The sequence below is a fragment of the Pristiophorus japonicus genome, chromosome 1, assembly GCF_044704955.1.
Source record: "Pristiophorus japonicus isolate sPriJap1 chromosome 1, sPriJap1.hap1, whole genome shotgun sequence".
NCBI lineage: Eukaryota > Metazoa > Chordata > Chondrichthyes > Pristiophoridae > Pristiophorus > Pristiophorus japonicus.
In genome coordinates, this window is record NC_091977.1 from 449,988,815 (window position 1) to 450,014,202 (window position 25,388).

Genomic DNA, 25,388 nt, shown 5'->3' on the forward strand with positions numbered 1-25,388 from the left:
CACATTGGTCTAGAAAACCATCCCTAATACATTCCAGAAATCCTCCTCCACCGTATTGCTACCAGTTTGGTTAGCCCAATCTATATGTAGATTAAAGTCGCCCATGATAACTGCTGCACCTTTATTGCATGCATCCCTAATTTCTTGTTTGATGTTATCCCCGACCTCACTGCTACTGTTTGGTGGTCTGTACACAACTCCCACTAGCGTTTTCTGCCCTTTGGTATTCCGCAGCTCCATCCATACAGATTCCACATCATCCAAGCTAATGTCCTTCCTTATTATTGTGTTAATTTCCTCTTTAACCAGCAACGCTACCCCACCTCCTTTTCCTTTCTGTCTATCCTTCCTGAATGTTGAATAACTCTGGATGTTGCGTTCCCAGCCTTGGTCACCCTGGAGCCATGTCTCGGTGATGCCAATTATATCATATTCATTAATTGCTGCCTGTGCAGTTAATTCGTCCACCTTATTACTAATACTCCTCGCATTGAGGCACAGAGCCTTCAGACTTGTCTTTTTAACACACTTTGCCCCTTTAGAATTTTGCTGTAATGTGGCCAGTTTTGATTTTTGCCTTGCGTTCTCTGCCCTCCACTTTTACTTTTCTTCTTTCTATCTTTTGCTTCTGCCCCACTCCTCAAACCACGTATTCATGTGAGCTATCCTGCATTTCCTACTCTGACTAGCACGTGGTACTGGTAGCAATCCTAAGATTACTACCTTTGAGGTCCTACTTTTTAATTTAACTCCTAGCTCCCTAAATTCGTCTTGTAGGACCTCATCCCATTTTTTACCTATATCGTTGGTACCTATATGCACCACGACAATTGGCTGTTCACCCTCCCCCTCCAAAATGCCCTGCAGCTGTTCTGAGACATCCTTAACCCTTGCACCAGGGAGGCAACATACCATCCTGGAGTCTCGATTGCGGCTGCAGAAATGTCTATCTATTCCCCTTACAATAGAATCCCCTACCACTATAGCTCTCCCACTCTTTTTTTTCTGCCCTCCTGTGCAGCAGAGCTACCCACGGTGCCATGGACTTGGCTGCTGCTGCCCTCCCCTGATGAGTCATCCTCCCCTGCATTACCCAAAACGGTGTAACTGTTTTGGACGGGGATGACGGCAGGGGACCACTGCACTACCTTCCTTCCACTGCTCTTCCTGTTGGTCACCCAATCCCTATCTGTCTGTGTAACCTTTACTTGTGGTATGACCAACTCACTAAATGTGCTATTCACGGCATCCTCAGCATCGCAGATGCTCCAGAGTGAATCCACCCGCAGCTCCAGTGCCGCAATGCGGTCTGTCAGGAGCTGCAGCAGGACACACTTCCCTCACATGTAGTTGGTAGGGACACTAAGCGTCCCTGAGCTCCCACATAGCACATACTCTTTCAGTAAACCTACACGGTGCCTAGCTTTTAGAACTGCACACGAAATACTGACATCTTGCAGTTTTGCAAGTACTCTAACGTGCGACCAAGAATCTAAGCTAATTGCATCACAATAGATTAGATTTCATTGATTTGATATAATTTAGTGCTATTCGGTGTTGTGCAGTAATTCCAAGCAAAGGTTTTGGCAACATCTATCTTCAATAGTAGGCAAGTGTATAAATGTTTTAGGAACGAAAAGTACATTGAAAAAGTGTGTTGTCATTTTCTCTTACCCCAAGAAGAAATGTTTACCTTTACAGCACAGAAAGAAATTGATCCCTTTCAGCACACTGTTTCATTGCCACAAAAAAAAAAGAATCAATGATTCTGAACCAATTCCTTTCTCCTTGTGCCCGTGACCATTGCCATTCTGCTTCCTGAAGTGGTCCTCAGTGCTGGTCCCAACTCCTACCCGATGCTTCTGCTTTGTTTCTAGAAGTTGATTTTTTTGCTGTGTGTTACAAGTGTGAATTTCTGTTGTAGCAGTTTTTTTGCCAGATCAAAAAAATCTGCTCCTGGGCAAGCAAAATTGTAAGGAAGGAGCCAGGACCAGCAGCCAAGTGTGTGGCAGGGAGGAGCACCCGAGTCGGATGGGAGAGTACCTCAAGGAGTAGAGTGGCAACGAGGAGTGGTCCAGGAAGTGGAGTAACTTTTTACTATTTAGTTAGTCATGGGTAAATTATGGTCACAGGAAAAGAAGAGGTTGTAAAATGTTCTGATTTTTGTAAAAGGGTGTTCTGAAATAAAGATGGTTGAGAATTGCTGTTTTGATTGATTTTTTTTTCAACTGATAATTGAAATGTGTTAACCACGCTAGAAAAGTTTAACTATATGGTTGAAATAAATAGTTTTTTTTCTTTTTACTTGTTTACGGACAAAATGTTAAAGTTGGCAAGCATGTGTGTATTCTTGCATAAAATACACCCTCTTTGAAAGGCATACAAAAATCATATTATAGAGGTTTGTTCTTTTAAAAATTTATTGTGACATTACCCATGTTTGGGGTGGGAGAAAATATCTCTCTTCCCGTGACTGTGTTTCTGCTTGTGTCTCAGTCCCTTATTCTTTCTGATTACTTTGTCTATGTCCCATGGTTCAAAGCTTAGTTCAAACAGCATCCTGCAATTGTGAGTATTAAGGATATGGCAATTTGAGACCTACTGTGAAAGATAGAACTTGCAAGTAAGCACATTGGCATGTAAACCACATTTTATTAACTAGAAATCAAGTTTATTAATTGCTTCTAATAGAAATGATAGCTATTTTGTATTTGTTAGATTGCTGCATCATTGTCAAAATGTTTTTATAAGTTGCAACACACATATTTTCTGTGCCACTTGTAAACAGCTAGATGTGGGTGGAGAGAGAATAGATGTGTTACCAATTAGAAACATAGAAATTTACAGCGCAAAAGGGGGCCATTTTGGCCCATCATGCCCACGCCAGTTGACAAAGAGCCACACGGCCCTTGGTCAGCAGCCCTGAAGGTTACACATAAACCTATGAACAATGACGGAAAGGCAAAGAGCACCCAGCCCAACCAGTCTGCCTCACACAACAGCGACACCCCTTATACTGAAACATTCTACACTCCACCCCAACCGGAGCCATGTGATCTCCTGGGAGAGGCAAAAACCAGATAAAATCCCAGGCCAATTTAGGGAGAAAAACTCTGGGACAATTCCTCTCCAACCCATCCAGGCAATCGACACTAGTCCAGGAGATCACCCTGGCCGTATTCGATTCCCTGCAGTACTTACTATTAATACTGCGTCGGCCAACAAAAGGACATCCAGTCTCATCCCAATTACCAGCTCTAGGTCCGTAATCCTGCAGGTTACTGCACTTTAAGTGCCCATCCAATCATCTCTTAAAAGTGGTGAGGGTTTCTGTATCCACCACTCTTCCAGGCAGCGAGTTCCAGATCCCCACACCTCTGTGTAAAGAAGCCCCCCCCCCCTCAAATCCCCTCTAAAACTTCCACCACCCACTTTAAAACTATGCCCCCTCGTAATAGACCCCTTCACCAAGGAAAATAGGCCTTTACTATCCACTATGTCCAGGCGTACACCTCAATGAGGTCTTCTCTCAACCTCCTCTGTTCTAATGAGAACAAACCCAGCCTATCCAATCTGTCCTCATAACTAAGATTCTCCATTCCAGGCAGCATGCTGGTAAATCTCCTCTGCACCCTCTCTAGTGCAATCATGTCTTTCCTATAATATGGCGACCAGAACTGCACACAGTACTCCAGCTGTGGTCGAACCAAAGTATTATACAATTTAAGCATAATCTCCCAGCTCTTATATTCTATGCCATGGTCAATAAAGGCAAGCATTCCATATGCTTTCTTAACCACCTTATCCACCTGGCCTGCTAATTTCAGGGATCTGTGGACAAGCACTCCAAGGTCCCTTTGTTCATCTGCACTATTAAGTGGCCTATCGCTTAATGTGTATATCCTTTCTTTATTAGCCCTCCCAAAGTACATCACCTCACACTTCTCTGAATTAAATTCCATTTGCCACTGCTCTGCCTACCTGACCAGTAGATTGATATCTTCCTGCAGCCCATGACTTTCTTCTTCATTATCAACCACACAGCCAATTTTAGTGTCGTCTGAAAACTTCTTAATCATACTCCCTATATTCAAATCTAAATCGTTGATATATACCACAACAAGCAAGGGACGGAGTACTGAGCCCTGCGGAACCCCACTGGAAACATCCTTCCAGTCACAAAAACATCCATCAACCATTACCCTTTGCTTCCTACCTCCAAGCCAATTTTGGATCCAACTTGCCACTTTGCCCTGGATCCCATGTGCTTTAACCTTCTTACCAGTCTACCATGTGGGACCTTATCAAAAGCTTTGATAAAATCCATATACACTTCATCGTACGTGCTACCCTCACCGACCCTCTTGGTTACCTCTTCAAAAAATTCAATCAGGTTAGTCAAACACGATCTTCCCTTAACAAATCCGTGCTGACTGTCCCTAATTAATCCCTGCCTTTCCAAATGTAGATTTATCCTGTCTTTCAGGATTTTTCCAATAATTTTCCCATCACTGAGGACAGGGTGACAGACCTGTAATTACTCGGCCTGTCCCTTTCTCCCTTAAACAAAGGTACTACATTAACAGTCCTCCAATCCTTCGGCACCATGCCCAGATCCAAAGAGGACTAGAAAATGATGGTCAAGGCCTCTGCTATTTCCTCTTTTACTTCGCTCAACAGCCTTGGATGCAATTCATCCGGACCTGGGGACTTATCTACTTTCAAAGCTGCTAAACCCTTTAATACTTCTTCTCTCTTTATTTCATCCAAAATATCACACTCCTCCTCGATAGCAGTATCTGCATTGCCATTTTGTGAAAACAGATGCAAAGTATTCGTTAAGAACCTTACCAACACCTTCCGCCTCCACACAAAGATTACCCTCATTCATGCTCTTTATCAACCTATCCTTTGTTGAGTGGTCCAACAATCCAAGCACTCTGATCTCAGGCATTGGTCTTGGCTAAATGACACCAGCAAGTGTTCCAATGAGGATCCCCACTCCCCATCCAAGCGCCAACCTATTCCCCCCCCCCCCCAAGGAATGCCGACATACCCATCCCACATTGCCGGCATCTCCTATTGTAAAGAAAGTGGGAGCTGAAGTTAAGGTTTTACATAAAATTACATAGCATTTACAGCACAGAAGCAGGCCATTCGGCCCAACCAGTTTATGTCAACATATGTGCTCCACTCTAGCCGACTCCTTCCTCATTTCTCTCTATCAGCATATGACCCTTAATTCCCTTCTCCCTCATATGCTTATCCAGCTTCCTCTTAAATGCATCTATACTATTTGCCTTAATTACTCCTTATGGTAGCAAGTTCTGTACTCCTTGTGGTAGCAAGTTCCGCATTCTCACCCCTCTTTGAGTAAAGAAGTTTGAAGTTGTTAAAATCAATATTAAAGCCAGTGGTTGCAAAGTGCCTAATAAAAAAATAAAGTGCTGTTCCTCAAGCTTTTGTTTCAGATTTCTTGTAATTGCAGTGTTTTGCTCTTTACCATCTAAGTAGACCTGTCCCATTGGGCATATACGTCACCCATTTGAGACCATGCTTCCTACTCATAAATATCCATCTACTTGGTCAGTTGAAGTTGTTTCTTGTCCTCTGCTTGTATGTTACATTGGATATTTCTATTTTTGTAGTCTCCCTTGATGATTATTATGTGGTGGATATTCTGAAAATCTAATACTAAAGTTATACTCATTGAGCTGATTGCATTCATAGTTATGTTATTTCTTTCCCCAGCTGCCCTACAAGCACTCAAACGAAAGAAGAGATTTGAAAAACAGCTAGCACAGATTGATGGTACTCTCTCTACAATTGAATTCCAACGAGAAGCATTAGAAAATGCCAACACAAATACTGAAGTATTGAAATCTATGGGCTATGCTGCAAAGGCTATAAAAGCTGCTCATGAGCACATGTAAGTGATTGATTTTTGCTAATTACTAATGAGTTTATTTCCAAATGAATGCTCATTGGGCTGGATTTTGCTGAAAAAATAACGGCATGTGAACGACGCACGCCATTACTGCGCAAATTGGCCAGCAACTTGTAGCGAGCAAGAGATACCCTGTGAATTGCGAATCGCCACAAGTTGCTTGCCGATTTGCACCGTTCTGCTGTTAGCTTTGTGGAACTGGCATCTTCCGCTTAACCTACCCCTGATTTTCATGAAGATGCTGCATTTGCCCATTAAACTCACCACAGAAAATTAAGTCTGTGTCTTGTAATTATCAGTGTAAGTACCCTTTTAACAATATTAATGACTGCCGGTCAAGCTCTCTTGCCCAGAAAGCAAACAGTTGTAAGGCCCCAATTTTGCCCAAGCAGAAATAAAGACGTACACTGACCTGTACGCACATTTCGTTGTGGACTGTCTGCGCTGGAAAGAAAAATCCCAAGTTTCCGGCAAACATAATCATCCTGTCGCGCCGGCGCTATGATCTCGGGGCGGAGGGGGGAGGTGGCGTGGTGCTTAGAGTGTGCACCTAAAACACACAGCGCATGCGCTCAAAAAAAATGGCCAACTCATTGCGCATGGGTCTCGCGTGCGTGGAGGACCTTCGGCTCAGGATAGCAGTGGGTCGAGTTGGCTGCGTGGAGGATTGGGAGAAGACTGCCCTTGATGTTTTTGGGTTGAAGACTCCTATTCATCTGGTGATTTTGCCTGCCGAGTGGATTTAGAAGGCTTCCCTGGACTTCAGGAACCGCATTGAAAATTTTGGGCAACTTGGGACATCAATGGAAAAGGTGGTGACGATTTATGTTTTATTTGAATACTTACAGTTCTATCATCAAAGGAGTAGTTTTCTTTTATCTGTTTTATTTTTAAAATTCCATAAAGTTGATGTTTTATTTTTAAAGTTCCATAAAGTTTATGTAAAATAGCCAGGGAGTCCCTTCGGCCGGGGATAGGGGCATACCAGCATGAATTTCTTTAACTGCAGGTAAGGCTTTTTCCTACGGTGTTTCTAGTATGTCTATGCCGATTTTTTTTTTTAAATCGTTAATGAGAAAAGTTGGCCTTATGACCCAAAATGGCAGGTATGCTACTTTACAGCGTACACCAGCGCTAGAATGTATGGCGCCAAACAGTCTGGCGCTGGTAGTAGACGCCCGTGCCCCAACATTGTGGAATCTTTAAACTAAGCTTCAGCGCCTGAAAAATCGCTGGCCACTGAAAAAACAGTGCCTATTGCTGGGCAAAATTGGGGCCTAAGGCCCCAAGTTTCCACATGATTTGCTCCTGATTTTTAGGAGCAACTGGTGGAGAACGGAGTATCTTAGAAATCGCAATTCTCCACATTTAAGTTTTCTGCAGTTCTAGTCAGTTAGAACAGTTTCACTTTTGAACAGAATTTTTTTTTCAAAAGGGGGCGTGTCCGGCCACTGACGCCTGATTTCAAAGTTTCCACAGTGAAAATGTACTCCAAACTAACTTAGAATGGAGCAAGTGAAGATTTTGTAGGCCTGAAAAAACCTTGTCTACGCAGTAAAAAATCAGGCGCAGGTTACAAATTAGGCGTCCGGAACGAGGTGGTGGGGTCGGGGGGGGGGGGGGGGGAGGAAGGGAAGTCATTACATTCTACAATAAATCCTTAGGTATACTTATACAAATATTATACAAACACTTCCAACCTGAATAAAAATTTATAAGCAAAGAAAAGATTAAATAAACCATGTTCCTAACTGTGTGAAAGTGCTTCAGGCAGGGAGAATGCTGCAGGAAGCCTCACAAGTTGAGGCAGCCATTCCCGACGGCATGGGGGGGGGGAAGAGGAGGCAGTAAGGGCCCGACCGACCGCAGCGGTGGGGGAGGCAGGGAGAAGGCAGCCGTTCCCGACGGCATGGGGGGGGGGGGGAGGAGGCAGTAAGGGCCCGACTGACCGCAGCGGGGGGGGAGGCAGGGAGAAGGCAGCCGTTCCCGACGGCATGGGGGAGGGGGGAGGCAGTGAGGGCCCGACCGACCGCAGCGGGGGGGAGGCAGGGAGAAGGCTGCAGGAAGCCTCAGAAGTTGAGGCAGCCATTCCCGACGGCAGGGGGTGGGGGGAGGCCCCCCTGCCGTTGGTCGGGCCCGTCGGGAAACAGCTGCCTCAACTTCTGAGGCTTCCTGCAGCCTTCTCACTGCTGCAAGAAGCCTCAGTGCTGATCATGGAAGGGCAATGTGGTTTTATTAAAAAATGTTAAAAATTGAACAGTTACAAAGAACTACAAAAATGGTCGAGTGCCACGCTCCAACGCACACGCGCAGGGTTGCCGGCACGAAAAAAACTCATTTAAATGGTACCCGCCCCCTCCTACTTACAAAATCGGCGCGAATGGTAGGCTCCGCCCCCTGGGCGCCGCGCCAAGCTGACATCGAGCTGCAAAGCGCTCGAGAATAGCGCGTTTTTTTTCAGGCGCTGTTTTCGGCGCTAAAAACGGGCGCCCAGCTCGGAGGGGCGCCTGTTTTGCCGCGTGTGGAAACTTGGGGCCGAAGTGTGGAGTCTCGTTCCTTCAGGTGTGAATTGTTTTTGGAGATTTTAAAATATGTCATTTTAAACTTTTTTTTTCTATCTCTTTTCTTTCCCTCTTAATCCAATATTTATTTCCCCCTCTCATTTCACTTTCTGTATCTGATTTGACTTTAATTCACTCTCCATCTCAGTCCTTCCTCTGTTTATTTCTCAATCCTTTAATCTCGGTTAAGAAGATACAATGTTTGTCCCGTTCACCAAGGTCCCAGATGCCCTGTTGCTCTCACTGCACAGTTATCAGCTCGCTCGTCCAGCAACTTTGTGGGCAAAATATTTTAAAACCAAAAAGTGCATTAAAAAGTTTTAACTAAAGAAGCCCCCTACGAGAAGCCCCAGCAAAATCTGGCCCATTATAATTTGCAATCAACATTTTTTTTTACTGTCAATTATGAATTGTTGTTCTTGTGGATATATCTGTATTCTGAAATTACAATATAGTTATGTAACACACATCCAAGACAGATTTTACTGCGACTCCATGGGATTGATGATCTTGAAACACAATCCTGTTGTAAAGAATTATCCTAGAGATAATGTAGTACCCACAGTGCCAGAGATAACGTAGTACCCACAGTGCCAGAGATAACGTAGTACCCACAGTGCCAGAGATAACGTAGTACCCACAGTGCCAGAGATAACGTAGTACCCACAGTGCCAGAGATAACGTAGTACCCACAGTGCCAGAGATAACGTAGTACCCACAGTGCCAGAGATAATGTAGTACCCACAGTGCCAGAGATAACGTAGTACCCACAGTGCCAGAGATAACGTAGTACCCACAGTGCCAGAGATAACGTAGTACCCACAGTGCCAGAGATAATGTGGTACCCACAGTGCCAGAGATAATGTAGTACCCACAGTGCCAGAGATAACGTAGTACCCACAGTGCCAGAGATAACGTAGTACCCACAGTGCCAGAGATAATGTGGTACCCACAGTGCCAGAGATAACGTAGTACCCACAGTGCCAGAGATAACGTAGTACCCACAGTGCCAGTGATAATGTGGTACCCACAGTGCCAGAGATAATGTAGTACCCACAGTGCCAGTGATAATGTGGTACCCACAGTGCCAGAGATAATGTAGTACCCACAGTGCCAGAGATAACGTAGTACCCACAGTGCCAGAGATAACGTAGTACCCACAGTGCCAGAGATAACGTAGTACCCACAGTGCCAGAGATAACGTAGTACCCACAGTGCCAGAGATAACGTAGTACCCACAGTGCCAGAGATAATGTAGTACCCACAGTGCCAGAGATAATGTGGTACCCACAGTGCCAGAGATAATGTAGTACCCACAGTGCCAGAGATAATGTAGTACCCACAGTGCCAGAGATAATGTGGTACCCACAGTGTCAGAGATAATTTAGTGTAGCGTAGTTAACCTTGAAATGTTTAAAATGGGTGGATTCTAGAAATTGAGTCAAATCAAGTATTACTCTAAAAAAAAATGATCATCCTACTGATTTTACTGAACTTAAAGCAGTCATATACTAGGTTAGTTTATTAAAGATGAAAATTACATTAAAAAAATTAAAGTTTTTTTATTAAATGCATCTTAAGAAAAAAATGAAACTCCACAATGACCTGTAATTTTAGAGGTCGGTGTCTGAAATGGTTTGAAGGAAAAAGGAGTTGGTAAAACTGAATCTAACATTTTGGAGGTATTAATTGATGTTTCTTTTTCAGGGATTTGGATAAAATTGATGAGATGATGCAAGATATCACAGAACAGCAAGAAATAGCACAAGAAATCTCTGATGCAATTTCTCGACCAGCTGCATTTGGTTCAGAATTTGATGAGGTACATAGCAAACTATTTAATCAAAGATAGATGACAAATCTGAAGTGATTTGTGAAGGGGAGAAACTATACTGAAAGGGATTTAAAAAATCTATAGAATATATACATTTTATTAATAGTCCGCTAATCAGAAACAGTAACGGTAAGATTTCCTTAAGCCTATTGATTTGTTGGTTGAGGTGGTCTGTAATAAACAAGTTTGGGCTCTTCTTGTTTACTACTGTTTATTTTTAGACATCAGCTATTTGTTTCAATGATGACAACGTGGCTGACTGTCGGGGAAATTCAAACTTTTTCTATTCTTGGGCTATATAATCGCTAACTCTAACCCTAGCCCTGTGGGCTGCAGGTAATAAGCTGTATACTGCTAGTAACATTGAGGATCTACTTTGGATAGCCCAGGCTTTGTTACCCATTTCCCATCCTTTTAGTACTTTGGATCTTGTTTATTTTCCCATTGGGTAAAAGCTATATATTTGCTACCTATAAGCTCAGTTGAGCTTATCAGTTTCTGTCCTGCTGCTCAGGACTTTTTGGGGGATGGAATTTTTGATTACAGAGATTGATAAGTGTCTTTTCACCACGGTCTTTCACTGTCCCTTTTTCACCAATTAAAAAATGTCATTTTTCAATCCATCAAACCGTTGCTGGTCACAGTGGGAGCTTGCTAATATGGCCTATGTTATATGCTCACATCATTTTTAATATTGAATATTCTGGAATTTCTGAGTCAGTTCTCTATCCCTGAGGGCTGTGGATGCTCAATCGCTGAGTATATTCGAGACTGAGATCAATAGACATGAAGGGAATCAAGGGATATGAGGATAGGGCATGAAAGTGGAATTGAGGTAGAAGATCAGCCATGATTTTATTGAATGGTGGAGCAGGCTCGAGGGGCCATCTGGGCTACTTCTGCTCCTACCTCTTTGACCAAGCTTTTGGTCATCTGCCCTGATGGGGCAGAAATTCCGGCCTCCCGGGTCTGTACTGAGTGTGTACGGACCCGGGAAGGCATCGCAAAAGTCGGTTTTCAGCGCCCAATGCGCATGCGCTGAAAACCGGCTTTTCCGATCTGTCAAGCTAGTGCTTGACAGATCTTCCGTATCTCGGGAATGAGGACATTTGCAAGGCAAGATTGCGGGATTTACCCATATCTTGCCCAGCAAATGTTCTCAAAACTCTTGCACCTGATAAAAGCAGGCGCATAGTCTACTTTTACAGGCGTAAGAGTTTTAAAACACACAAAAACATTGTAAAATAATATTTTATTATTAAAACCCTCCCCATTATGGTAAGTTTATTTTAAACCATAATTTAAAAAACTTTTTTTTTAAATCAGAGAAATGTATTTAAAAAAAATACATAAATAACTTTAAATTAATTAAAATATGTTGTGTATTTTTTCTATTTTTTATTATTGGTTTTGTGTGTTTTGGGGGCTGTTTCTCATTCATAATAATGGGAACTCCAACTTACGGAGTTCCCATTATTATGAATGAGAACATACTATACCTATGCCCAGAGCCTTGTGACTCCAGCTCCAGGCCTGCGTACATCCCGACGTGCACGCGCTGCGACGCACAGTCAGAGGAGGCCTCAGGACCGGGATCTCGTGTGGGTGCAGCAGGATAAGGTAGGTGCGCATTTTTAAAAACTTTTTTACCCGATCGCCCGCAGGAAGCAGCCAACCGAGATTTCTGGGCCATCATCTGCTTATGTGCTCGGTGGCAAGTTTTACTTTATAATGCTCCTTTGAAGCTGCTATATAAATAGAAGTTGTTAAGTTCTGTGAATTTCAGTGGATCTCAGTTGACTGGTTCTGTATGATTGAATATTGTTACTGTTTGCCACCTAGTGCAGACCCACACAGTGTTGCAAACACACTGGAGTGGCTTCTGTCCTATTTCCTCTTTCAGCAGTAACTAGGATGTGGGAAAAATCTTCCATTGTGTTTGGAGTCCACAGGCATTGGGCAGATAGAAAGAAAGACTTGCATTTATATAGCGCCTTTCATGACCTCAGGACATCCCAAAACGCTTTACAGCCAATGAAGTAATTTTGAAGTGTGGTCATTGTTGTAATGGAAATAGATAGATTGAGCAGATAAAGCATGGGAGGTGATATGCTACTTTCATTGCTCAGTTGTGGATTGCTCTTCGGCTCTTAATCTTCCCCCGTCCCTATATCCCTGATTATTACAACCACACTGGCAGAGAGTAAATTGGGCTTGATGCAGGTTAGGAGCTCTGCTATCTCTCTCTAAGAGTGAAAAATCAGTGTAAACAAGGGAAAAACAGGTATCGATCAGCAGGGCATGGAGGTCAAAAGATTAAAATCATGAATTCAGACAAAGCTAGGGAAAGATCAGGAAGAAAAAAAGACGGAAGTAGTTAAAGCAACAACAAAAAAGTACAATGTTGATATAATGGGGTTTACCTATGTACAAGTACAATTTAAACACTACATTAATTTTAAGGATGAAATAATATATATAATAGTATTAAGATGACCACAGTATTAGAGTTTCTATAGAAAAGTTGTCCTTGTAGAATGCAGATATGTTTCGGAAATGGGAAATATCAAATAATATCACCTTACTAGTCATCAGTTATGGAGGTGAAAGCATTGCTGAAAATATATCGAGCCAAGTTATTACTTTTCCATTTTTGAACAGACATATTGTAATCACCAAGTGTTCTGTTATAGATCTTGTAAAATGAAATCACTCTATGAACATTCAGCAGGTAGTTGACCTTAAAAGACATACTCTTGAGTTACGCTGATGGCGCTAGATGTATCACATGATTTAGTGCTGAACTATAGCGATGAGGAAGATCCAGGTTAAATCCCTATTCTGCCCTGTGTTAGCAGATCAGAATCAAGGTAAAGGTAGGGCTACTGTAATTGTCCTTGGCCAAGAGGAAACAAAAACCCAACTTGATCTTGATCACTATCCAGTGACCTATTATGCATCGTGGGTCACCCCGACCTGTGTGAGAACACCACCACAGGTCGGGGCTATAAATAGAGCTGGAGAGCCGGAATAAATAGAGCTGGAGCACCGGGCCCTGGAAAATCGTGGCAGAGGTGCGGCGAATGACGGTACAGGGCCCAGAAGAGTCGAGGGCCCAGGGGCAGCACGGACCTACCCACACTGCGATATGTGTGCGCACTAGGTCCGTGCAAAAGAGCAGGTCTCCAGTCGTCTTGGTTAATCCTTGCCACTGGATAAAGGCCTAGCTCTGTCAAGCCCGTGTGGTGGCTGATGTGCAGCGGTCGCCACACATAAAAAAAAAATTCATGCACAGGCATCTTCCACCCCCTCAACTGGAGTTCAGGACTGGAACATCGGGTCCTTCATTGAAACATCTGAACTCTTGTGGAAGCAAGTCATCCTCGTTCGAGGGACCACCTAAGTCTGCCACTTTGATAAGTTACTATAGAGCTGCTGGCATCTGTGCAACTGTACATAAGAACATAAGAAATAGGATTAGGAGTAGGTCATTTGGTCCCTCGAGCCTGCTCCGCCATTCAATATAATCATGGCTGGTCTGATCTTGGCCTCAACACCACTTCCCTGCCTGCTCCCCATAACCCGTGACTCCCTTATCATTCAAAAATCTGACTATCTCCAACATAAATATATTCAATGACCCAGCCTCCACAGCTCTCTGGGGCAGAGAATTCCAAAGATTCACTATCCTCTGAGAGAAGAAATTCCTCCTCATTTCCATTTTAAATGGGCGACCCCTTATTCTTAAACTATGCCCCCTAGTTCTAGATTACCCCACGAGGGGAAACATCCTCTCTGCTTCTACCCTGTCAAGCCCCCTCAGAATCTTATATATTTCAATAAGATCACCTCTCATTCTTCTAAACTCCAATGAGTATAGGCTCAACCTGCTCAACGTTTCTTCATAAGACAACCCCTTCATCTCAGGCATCAACCTCGTGAACCTTCTCTGAACTGCCTCCAATGCAAGTATATCCATCCTTAAATAAGGAGACCAAAACCGTACGCAGTACTCCAGGTGTGGTCTCGCCAACACCCTGTACAGTTGCAGCAGGACTTCCTATTTTTATACTTCATCCCCCTTGCAATATAGGCCGACATTCCATTTGCCTTCCTAATTACTTGCTGTATCTGCATGCTAACTTTTTGTGTTTCATGTACAAGGACCTCCAGATCCCTCTGTACCTCAGCATTTTGTAATATCTCCCCATTTAAATAATGTTTTGCTTTTTTATTTTTCCAACCTCACATTTTCCCACATTATACTCCATCTGCTAAATGTTTACCCACTCACTTAGCCTATCTATATCCCTTTGCAGCTTCCTCCTCACAACTTGCTTTCCCACCTATCTTTGTATCATCAGCAAATTTGGCTACATTACACTTGGTCCCTTCATCCAAGTCATTTATATAGATTGTAAATAGTTGAGGCCCCAGCACTGTTCCTTGTGGCACCCTATTAGTTACAGTTTTCCAAGCTGAAAATGACCCATTTATCCCGACTCTCTGTTTTCTGTTAGTTAACTAATGCTCTATCCATGCTAATATATTACCCCAAACCCTGTGAGCTCTTATCTTGTACAGTCACCTTTTATGTGGCACCTTATCGAGTGCCTTCTGGAAATCCAAAAACATGAAATCTACTGGTTCCCCTTTATCTACTCTGCTCGTTACATCCTCAAAGAACTCCAGCAAATTTGTCAAACATGATTTCACTTTCATAAAACCATGCTGATTCTGCTTGATTGCATTATGATTTTCTAAATGTCCTGTTACTACTTCCTTAATAATGAACTCCAGCATTTTCCCAATGACAGATGTTAGACTAACTGGTCTATAGTTTCCTGCTTTCTGTCTCCCTTCTTTCTTAAATAGGGGTGTTACATTTGTGCTTTTCCAGTCCGCTGGGACCTCTGCATCCACTTTTAAGACCCTAGGATGCAGGCAATCAGGTCCAGGGGACTTGTCCATCTTTAGTCCCATTAGTTTGCCTAGTACTCAAGTGATAATGATTGTTTTAAGTTTCTCCCCCCTCCCATTAGCCCTTTGAATGGGATGCTTTTAGTGTCTTCTACCATGAAGACCGATACAAAATATTTGTTCAAAGTCTCTGCCATTTCCCTGTTTCCCATTATTAATTCCCCAGTCTCATCCTCTAAGGGGTCAACGTTTACTTTAGCTACTCTCTTCCTTTTCATATACCTGTAAAAGCTCTTGCTGCCTGTTTTTATATTTCTTGCTAGTTATCTTCTCTCTCTCATTTTTATAGTCGTCCTTTGCAGGTTTCTAAAAATTTCTCAATCCTCTCGCCTTCCACTATTCTTGGCAACATTGTATGCCTTTGTTTTTAATTTGATACCATCCTTTACTTTCTTAGTTTGCCACGGATGGTCATTCTTCTCTTAGTCTTTCTTTCTCACTGGAATATATCTTTGCCGAGAGTTATGAAATACCTCCTTAAATGTTTGCCACTGCTCATCTACCGTCTTACCCTTTAATGTATTTTCCACTTTAGAGCCAACTCTGCCTTCATACCTTTGTAATTGCCTTTATTTAAGTTCAGGATACTAGTTTGAGACCTAGCTTTCTCACCCTCAAACTGAATTTGAAATTCTACCATGCTATGATCACTCTTCCCAAGGGGATCCTTTACTATGAGATTATTAATTAATCCAATCTCATTACACATCACCAGATTTAAAATTGTCTGTTCCCTGGTTGGTTCCACAAGGTATTGTTCTAAAAAACCATCCCAAATACACTCTATGAACTCTTCTTCTAGGCTACCTTTGCCAATTTGATTTGTCCAATCAATATGAAGATTAAAATCACCCATGATTATTGCTGTACCTTTCTTGCAAGCCTTCATTATTTCTTGATTTATACTCTGTCCCAGTGTAGCTACTGTTAGGGGGCCTATAGACTACTCCCACCAGTGACTTTTTTCCCTTATGATTTCTTATCTCCACCCAAACTGATTCTATGGACTCAATTTTCCCCGAGCCCGTTTTCTAGTGTACTTGCCCGAGTTGCGCTGCTTCATTACGTCAGTAGATGCTCCAGAAAAAAATCTTCGTACTTTTGCCGCTGTTGGGCCTCTACTCTGCAGCCGTGCAGCGTGGCCAGTTGCCTCGGGGAGTGGAACCTGCGTTCTGCGCTGGAAAAATATGTCGGGACGCCTGCACATTCGCGGTGGAAAAAAGTGACGTTCCTGACATCTCGGAGATGGCGCAGTAGCGTTCCAAGCGTGCCAGAAGGACTGCTGTGTTTCTGTTGGCGGGCAGGAGTAAGATTGTGGGCTGGCATCAAAAGAACAGTCGTTGGCAACAAGGTTAGTCATGGAGAAGCGGTTTCGGGAGGACCCTGTTCATTCCGGCCCCACGAGGAAAGTAAAACAAAGTTTGAAAGATCTTATCTGATGGGGCTTCTTCTGATTGAATCGCCACCGCTCTGTGGCCCCCGATGCCGGCCAGTTCGCTCCCTCCAGCCCTTAACCCAGACCGAGTGGCCTCCTAGTGCATTCTCCCATCCCTAGCCCAGGCCGAGTGGCCTCCTCCCTCCCGGTCCCAGCACCTAACTACACTCTTCACCCCTCCCCCTCCCCCTATTCTCTTTACCCCCCCACTTACCTTTCCTGCTGCTGCTGCTGTCCGGGCATCTGCTGCACTTACCTGCGCCGATTTCCTTACCTGCGCCGATTTCTTTAACTTTCCGCAAGGGTTTTCTCGAGTGGCCACAAATGCTGGCCTAAATAGAAATGGAGTAACTATTAGCTGGCCAAAGTTGCCTAAATGGGCAGAATTGGCGTAGGTGGCTGGTAACGCTCCCTTTTAGTTACCTTAAAAAAAAACCTAACTAAATCAGTTACGCTGGTGCAAATTGATTGGGGAAACTGGGGATTTTTAAGTTCGGCCAGAAAGAGCAGCCTACCCCCAAAAAAACGGAGCAAGTATTGGGGAAAATTGAGCCCTATATCCTGATCTTCTGAGCCAATATTGTAAATGTAGATTCTTTTCTCTCAATCTGGTTCAGTAAAATTACTGAGTCGAATACCTCTTGTGCTTTGAACAAAGCAGTCTTTATTTTACCGGCCGGCAAGACTTATCAGACAGAGGATATACATTCTCGGTCGAGCGTACACACTCCCTACGGATAAGTGAAGTTACATCGTAAAGCGACAACAGTTATACATTCTCGGCAAAAGATAACAAGATAGGGCTAGAGTGACATCCTAGTTCAACCTATCTCCTTTGGTCCCTCTTCCCTTTGTCCACTCATAAGCCGACCTAAGTATGGTCTGATTTTAAACAAAGACCTTCTGTTAATGTTTCAGGTTAATAACATGATTTAATAAGACCTTGAGGTTTTTCTGCAAGCTGTGGGTTTTGTTTCAATATGTGTTAGTGTTGTAACATTTCGCAGTCTCGAGTCCGAGATGTCATGGCTATTCCTCCATGAATTCTTTGTTAGCTTATACTGTCCCTATACAATTCCCACGTTCTCAACTTCAATGTCTCTATACATTTTAAACATTCACATTATCATTTCTCACTACTGCACTGAATTCATCCTTTATTAACAGAGCTACCCCGCCTCCTTTTTCTTTCTGCCTTTCCTTCCGAAATAGCAAATTCTCCTGAATATTCAGTTCCCCAGCCTTGGTTACCTTGAAACCACGTCTATGTAATGGCTATCAGATCATACCCATTTATTTCCATTTGTGCCATTAACTCATCTATCTTGTTACGAATGTTGCACCCCAGCATCAGTTTTCTGGAGTTGAGAGGGAAGGAAGAGAATTGAGAAAAGGGATTTTTTTTTTATTTTTTTTTAAGAGTTTTGTCAATTAATATAGATTAATATGCCTATTGTATTAAAAGTTAATGTTATATATTGGTCAGCCATTTATTATTTGTCAAGGATACAATAATTACTTACGGATGTCATTGTAATTAGAAACTGCTGTGCTTTGTTGATAGCTGCACTATAAAAAAGAAGATTGTGACTTAGAAAAAAACCTGTCTCCCTTTACCATCAAGGTTTTTTGCTGATGAAACTGAATTTGAGGAAGAGAGTAGGGTGCTAAATTTCTCAATATCTGCAGTGTAAAGTTGGAAAATCCAACTGCAGGAGTTCCCAATGAGCGATGGATACTGGGCGGTAGTTAGCAAGACAGATTTCTCTGGGTTTGCTGTTGGGAGGGAAGTTGGCCAGAGACCAATAAAAGGGAGGATATGAATGATTTAATCTAATTTGCACATCATACCTGACTAGCTTAATCAGTTAGATCAATTAATCTTTGTTTTTATTAACATTTGTAATCCATTACAACTATAGGTAAAACCCTTTAAAGACAAATGATTGTGATGTTATAAATTATTTCATTTATTTCTTGAATTTCTTTCAGTTATGAGTGTTCTACCTTTCCATCTTTTATCAATTAAAATGTTTTAGTTGCTCTGGGTAAATCTCAAGGTTCTCCAATGCGTCATGAATTGATTGATGCACATTGTTTCTAGGATGAATTGCTGGCAGAATTAGAGGAGCTGGAACAAGAAGAATTGAATAAGAAAATGACTAAAGGACTGCCAAAAGTTCCAACCACTTCCCTCCCATCCAGACAAGGTGAGCTAACTGGAGTTGGCTGTTGGAATTAATAAAGTATACAGGATGTTCTTGGATACTAATGTACCACAGGATTAGTGAAAATTCATTTGGAAAAAATGAAGTAAATTATAAAAGTTTTTCCACACTTATCTATTTTCTGATCACTAAAAGTGGGCTGGAATTTCATCAGCCTTCCACTGTGTTTTTCGTTGGTATTTCTTCGTTTTGGGTGGAAAGTCATCTGATGGGAAATTCATGAAAATATTCCGCCAGAGATTTTGAAATACCGCTGGGGAGCGGACTGCCAGTGTGCAACACTCGCAAAACCGCTTCCGCCCAAGTTTGGTCACAGCGGTGACCCGTAGATGGAAAAAAAAATGCCGGGGAAAAAACAGTCAGAGCAGCCATTGGAACGGTGGTAGGTATGAAGCCCTGCAAAAACGTTAAGTTAAAGTTTAAAAAAAAAAATCTTTTGCAGTGATTCAGTAGAAAAAGATCTTGTGAATGCTTTGTGATTTCAATTTTTTTTTGTTTTTTTGGAAAAATATTTTTTGTGGTTTCCCCCCCCCCCCCTCAGCCCAACTCGCAGCAGTAATCGGCCTCGGACTAAAGTTGACGAGTCGCATTTTCTGCCGTGAATCCTCGTACAATGACGATTTTTCCCACTGGGTGTATTTTTCCCCATTTTTTTCATGAACTTTCCGCCATTCTTAATAGCCAAGTCATAGCATTTTTTTGAGCGGTAAACCGGTGGTGGCGGTTTTTGATCTTTTTCCAGCCCAGAATGTCTCTTGCTATGTATTTAACAAAAAGTACTTGTGTATATTAACATTCAGGAAGCAATCATTTCATGAATTACATTATTTACATTTGTTATCCTTATCATGTAACAAGTAGATATCATTATAAACTTTCAACATTATGGATAGTTTAGCATTAAGAAGCATGCAAGCTGGATGCCAATTCACCCTCTCAGCTAGAGAACTGTGTGGGTCAGGAAAGATACAAAAAAAGAATGAAATATATGGAGAATTAATACTCCTGTCAAGCACGTGTGGTGGCTGGTGTGCAACGGCCACCGCACGTTAAAAAAATAATCCACGCACAGGCATCTTCCACCCTTCAGGATGTAGTTCAGGACCTGGAATTTTAGGTCCTTCATTGGAACACTGTGAACTTATCCTTTTTTGGAAGCAAGTCATCCTTGTTTCGAGGGACTGCCTATGATGATGAGTGCTAGGTAAAATTGCCAGGGTAATCTGACGTTGTCATTCACAAAAAGCTCCCTGATAAACTACTAAGGCATGTTCCCTGTGCCACTGGCTGGTTTGGACTGGTGTTGTTCCATGTTATTTTGACATTTTCAGGAAGAATTTTCAAACATACTTTTTTCTCCCATCTTCAGCAATATATGTAATAGCTTGAAATCAAGGATACCATCCTCTTAAATATTGGATGTGGTTTTGTCTTCTCACTAGTCATCCTTCTGGTTCTTCTCAAGGAGGTTATCAATTTACCGTCATTTGTACTAATTTTTCTACTAGTCGTGTGTTTATGGACTCACTTCCACTGGGATCTGGATTGCAACTAATCAAACTCATTTTATGTAGACCCTTACTGACAGTGGAGTGCAAGGAAGATTTCATCCCATAGTGGGTTCAGTTTGAGCTTGGTGAAAGTAGAATGTTCAAATCCACTGTGCCAAGCGATATTCTCTTCTGAGCACCGATGGGACTCTGGAGAGTGTAGCCAGAGCCAAGGCCAAGGCACCACAGGTGGCTCAGCTGCACAGAGGGAAGGGACAAAGAATAAAAGAGCTGTAGAGGTAGGGGATTCAATAGTTAGGGGAATAGAGAGGCGTTTCTGCGGCCGTAGACATGACTCCAGGATGGTATGGTGCCTCCCTGGTGCCAGGGTCAAGGATATCACAGCGCGGACGCAGGGCATTCTGGGGGGAGAGGGTAAACAGCTAGAGGTCGTGGACAAATCGGGACCAATTACATAGGTAGAAAGAGGGATGAGGTCCTGCAGGTAGAATTTAGGGAGCTAGGAGAAAAATTTAAAGGGTAGGACCTCAAAGGTAGTAATCTCCGGGTTACTACCAGTGCCACATGCTAATGAGTACAAGAATAGAAGGATAGTGATGATGAATGCATGGCTGGAGAGTTGATGTAGGAGGGAGGGCTTTAAATTCCTGAGGCATTAGGACTGCTTCTGGGGGAGATGGGACCTGTACAAACTGCACCTCAACAGCGCCGGGACCAAAGTGGTGACATGATAGGTCCAAGTCAGCATGGATTTGTGAAAGGGAAATCATGCTTAACAAATCTTCTGGAATTTTTTGAGGATGTTTCCAGTAGCGTGGACAAGGGAGAACCAGTTGATGTGGTGTATTTGGACTTTCAGAAGGCTTTCGACAAGGTCCCACACAAGAGATTAATGTGCAAAGTTAAAGCACATGGGATTGGGGGTAGTGTGCTGACGTGGATTGAGAACTGGTTGTCAGACAGGAAGCAAAGAGTAGGAGTAAATGGGTACTTTTCAGAATGGCAGGCAGTGACTAGTGGGGTACCGCAAGGTTCTGTGCTGGGGCCCCAGCTGTTTACATTGTACATTAATGATTTAGACGAGGGGATTAAATGTAGTATCTCCAAATTTGCGGATGACACGAAGTTGGGTGGCAGTGTGAGCTGCGAGGAGGATGCTATGAGGCTGCAGAGTGACTTGGATAGGTTAGGTGAGTGAGCAAATGCATGGCAGATGAAGTATAATGTGGATAAATGTGAGATTATCCACTTTGGTGGTAAAAACAGAGAGACAGACTATTATTTGAATGGTGACAGATTAGGAAAAGGGGAGGTGCAACGAGACCTGGGTGTCATGGTACATCAGTCATTGAAGGTTGGCATGCAGGTACAGCAGGTGGTTAAGAAAGCAAATGGCATGTTGGCCTTCATAGCGAGGGGATTTGAGTACAGGGGCAGGGAGGTGTTACAACAGTTGTACAAGGCCTTGGTGAGGCCACACCTGGAGTGTGGTGTACAGTTTTGGTCTCCTAACTTGAGGAAGGACATTCTTGCTATTGAGGGAGTGCAGCGAAGGTTCACCAGACTGATTCCCGGGATGGCGGGACTGACATATCAAGAAAGACTGGATCAACTAGGCTTGTATTCACTGGAGTTCAGAAGAATGAGAGGGGATCTCATAGAAACGTTTAAAATTCTGACGGGTTTAGACAGGTTAGATGCAGGAAGAATGTTCCCAATGTTAGGGAAGTCCAGAACCAGGGGTCACAGTCTAAGGATAAGGGGTAAGCCATTTAGGACCGAGACGAGGAAAAACCTCTTCACCCAGAGAGTGGTGAACCTGTGGAATTCTCTACCACAGAAAGTTGTTGAGGCCAATTCACTAAATATGTTCAAAAAGGAGTTAGATGTAGTCCTTACTACTAGGGGGATCAAGAGGTATGGCGAGAAAGCGGGAATGGGGTACTGAAGTTGCAAGTTCAGCCATGAACTCATTGAATGGCAGTGCAGGCTCGAAGGGCCGAATGGCCTACTCCTGCATCTATTTTCTATGTCTATGTTTCTATACTCACGGGGAGTTTTGCTAGTGCTGTTTGGGAGAGTTTAAACTAGCTTGGCAGGGGGATGGAAATAAAGCTGAAATTTGAAAGCAAGGATGCAGAAAGTGAATCTATAAGACAGAGGAAACGAGGGTTAATAAGTAGTAATCGAGGAGGTCTTCCTGTGCTAAATGGTATATACTTCAATGCAAGGAGTATAGCGAATAAGGCGGATGAGCTAAAGCACAGGTAGACTCTTGGGAGTATGACATTATAGCCATTACAGAGACATGGCTGAAGGAGGGGCAGGTTTGGCAGCTCAATATTCCTGGTTACAGGATTTTTAGACAGGACAGATAGGGGGTAAAAAGGGGGGAGGTGGTCACGGTATTGATTAAAAACACTATTACAGCTGTGAGGAGGGATATGTTAGAGGGATCATCAAATGAGGCCATATGGGTCGAACTGAAAAATAAAAAAGAGGCGATCACACTGCTGGGCGTGTATTATAGACCACCAAACAGTGTGAGGGAGATAGAAGAGCAAATAATGGAGGCAAATTTCTGTGAAGTCCAAAAACCATAGAGCAGTAATAGTAGGGGATTTCAACTATCCTAATATTGATTGGGACAAATATAGTGTGAAGGGTGTAGAGGGTGCGGAATTCGAAAAATGCATTCAAAAGAACTTTTTAAGTCAGTGTGTAACAAGCCAACACGGGAGGGGGCGGTTCTGGATTTAGTTTTGGGGAAAGAAGCTGGGCAGGGAAGGGGTATCAGTGGGAGAGCACTTGGGTGCCAGTGACCATAATTCAGTCAGATTCAAGGTAGTTCTGGATAAGGAAAGGATAGACCAGGAATAAAAGACCCAAATTGGGGAAAAGCTAACTTTTCTAAGTTGAGAAGTGATTTGACCACAGTGGACTGGAAACAGCTACTTGAAGGTAAATCAGTGTCGGAACAGTGGGAAGCATTCAAGGAGGAGATATGGAGGGCTCAGGCCAAACATGTGCCCTTAAAGAAAAAGAGTGGGAATAACAATTCTAGAGTCCCCTGGATGTCTAGGGACTTATAGGGGAGGATAAAGAAAAAAAGGGAAACTTGTCTCATATACTGACGGCTAAATACTGTAGAATCTCTGGAGGAATATAGAAAGTTGAGTGGTAAAATTAAAAAGGATATTAGGAACGCTAAGAGAGAGCATGAAAAATTCTTGGCAAGTAAAATCAAGGGAAACCCAAAGATGTTCTATAAATAGATTACGATCAAGAGAATAACTAAAGAAAAGGTTAGGGTCTATTAGAGACCACGAGAGTAATCTGTGTGTGGAAGCGGAAGATGTTGGTAATAAATACTTTGCGTCTGTTTTCACAAAGGAAAGGGGCATTGCAGATACTGCTATCGAGGAGGAGTGTGAAATTCTGGATGAAATAAACATAGTGAGAGAGGAGGTATTAAAGGGTTTAGCAGCTTTGAAAGTAGAAAGTCCTCAGGCTGGATGAAATGCATTCCAGGCTGTTGAGCAAAGCAAAAGAAGAAAATAGCAGAGGCCTTGACCATCATTTTCCAGTCCTCTTTGGATTCAGGAATGGTGCCGGAGGACTGGAGGACTGCTAATGTGGTTCCCTTGTTTAAGAAGGGAGAAAGGGATAAGCCGAGTAATTGCAGGCCTGTCAGCCTAACCTCAGTTGTAGGAAAATTATTGGAAAAAATCATGAAGGACAAGATAAATCTACATTTAGAAAGACAAGGATTAATCAGGGACAATCAGCACGGATTTGTTCAGGGAAGATCGTGTTTGACTAACCTAATTGAAGTTTTCGAGGAGGTAACCAAGAGGGTCGATGAGGGTAGTGCGTACGATGTAGTGTAAATGGACTTTAGCAAAGCTTTTGATAAGGTGCCACATGGCAGACTGGTCACGAAGGTAAAAGCACATCGGATCCAGGGCAAAGTGGCAAGTTGGATCCAAAATTGGCTTGGAGGTAGGAAGCAAAGGGTAATGGTTGATGGATGTTTTTGTGACTGGAAGGATGTTTCCAGTGGGGTTCCGCAGGGCTCAGTGCTGGGTCCTTGCTTCTTGTGGTATACACTAATGATCTAGCTTTGAATATAGTGGGTATGATTAAGAAGTTTGCAGATGACACTAAAATTGGCTGTGTGGTTGATACTGAAGAGGAAAGTCATGGACTGCAGGAGGATATCAATCTACTGGTCAGGTGGACAGAACAGTGGCAAATGGAATTTAATTCGGAGAAGTGTGAGGTAATGCACTTGGGGAGGGCTAATAAAGAAAGGGTATACACATTAAATGATAAGCCACTTAGAAGTGCAGATGAACAAAAGGACCTGGGAGTGCTTGTCCACAGATCCCTGAAAGTAGCAGGCCAGGTGGATAAGGTGGCTAAGAAGACATATTGAATGCTTGCCTTTATTGGCCGAGGCATAGAATACAAGAGCAGGGAGGTTATGCTTAAATTGTATAATACACTGGTTAGGCTACAGCTGGAATACAGCGTGCAGTTCTTATCGCTGTATTATAGGAAGAACGTGATTGCACTGGAGTGGGTGCAGAGGAGATTTACGAGGATGCTGCCTGGAAAGGAGAATCTTAGCTATGAGGACAGATTGGATAGGCTGGGTTTGTTCTCCTGGGAATAGAGGAGGTTGAGAGGAGACATTGAGGTGTATAAAATTTTGAGAGGCCTGGATATAGTGGATAGCAAGGGCCTATTTCCCTTGGTGGAAGAGTCTGTTACGAGGGGGCATAGGTTTAAGGTGGTCGATGGAAGGTTTAGAGGGGAATTGAGTGGAAGCTCCTTCATGCAGAGGGTTGTGGGGGTCTGGAAGTCACTGCCTGGAAAGGTGGTAGAGG

General features: G+C 43.0%; 1 protein-coding gene across 1 annotated transcript in view; it reads left to right on the forward strand.

Annotated features, from left to right (window-relative positions):
- LOC139275993 (charged multivesicular body protein 4c-like) overlaps positions 1 to 25,388 on the forward strand; it is a 47,087-nt gene that overhangs the window by 15,692 nt on the left and 6,007 nt on the right. Inside the window, exons 2-4 of the mRNA XM_070893302.1 lie at positions 5,752 to 5,929; positions 10,216 to 10,330; positions 18,862 to 18,967. Coding sequence (XP_070749403.1) covers positions 5,752 to 5,929; positions 10,216 to 10,330; positions 18,862 to 18,967 — 399 coding nt within the window. The remainder of the gene's footprint in view (positions 1 to 5,751; positions 5,930 to 10,215; positions 10,331 to 18,861; positions 18,968 to 25,388) is intronic.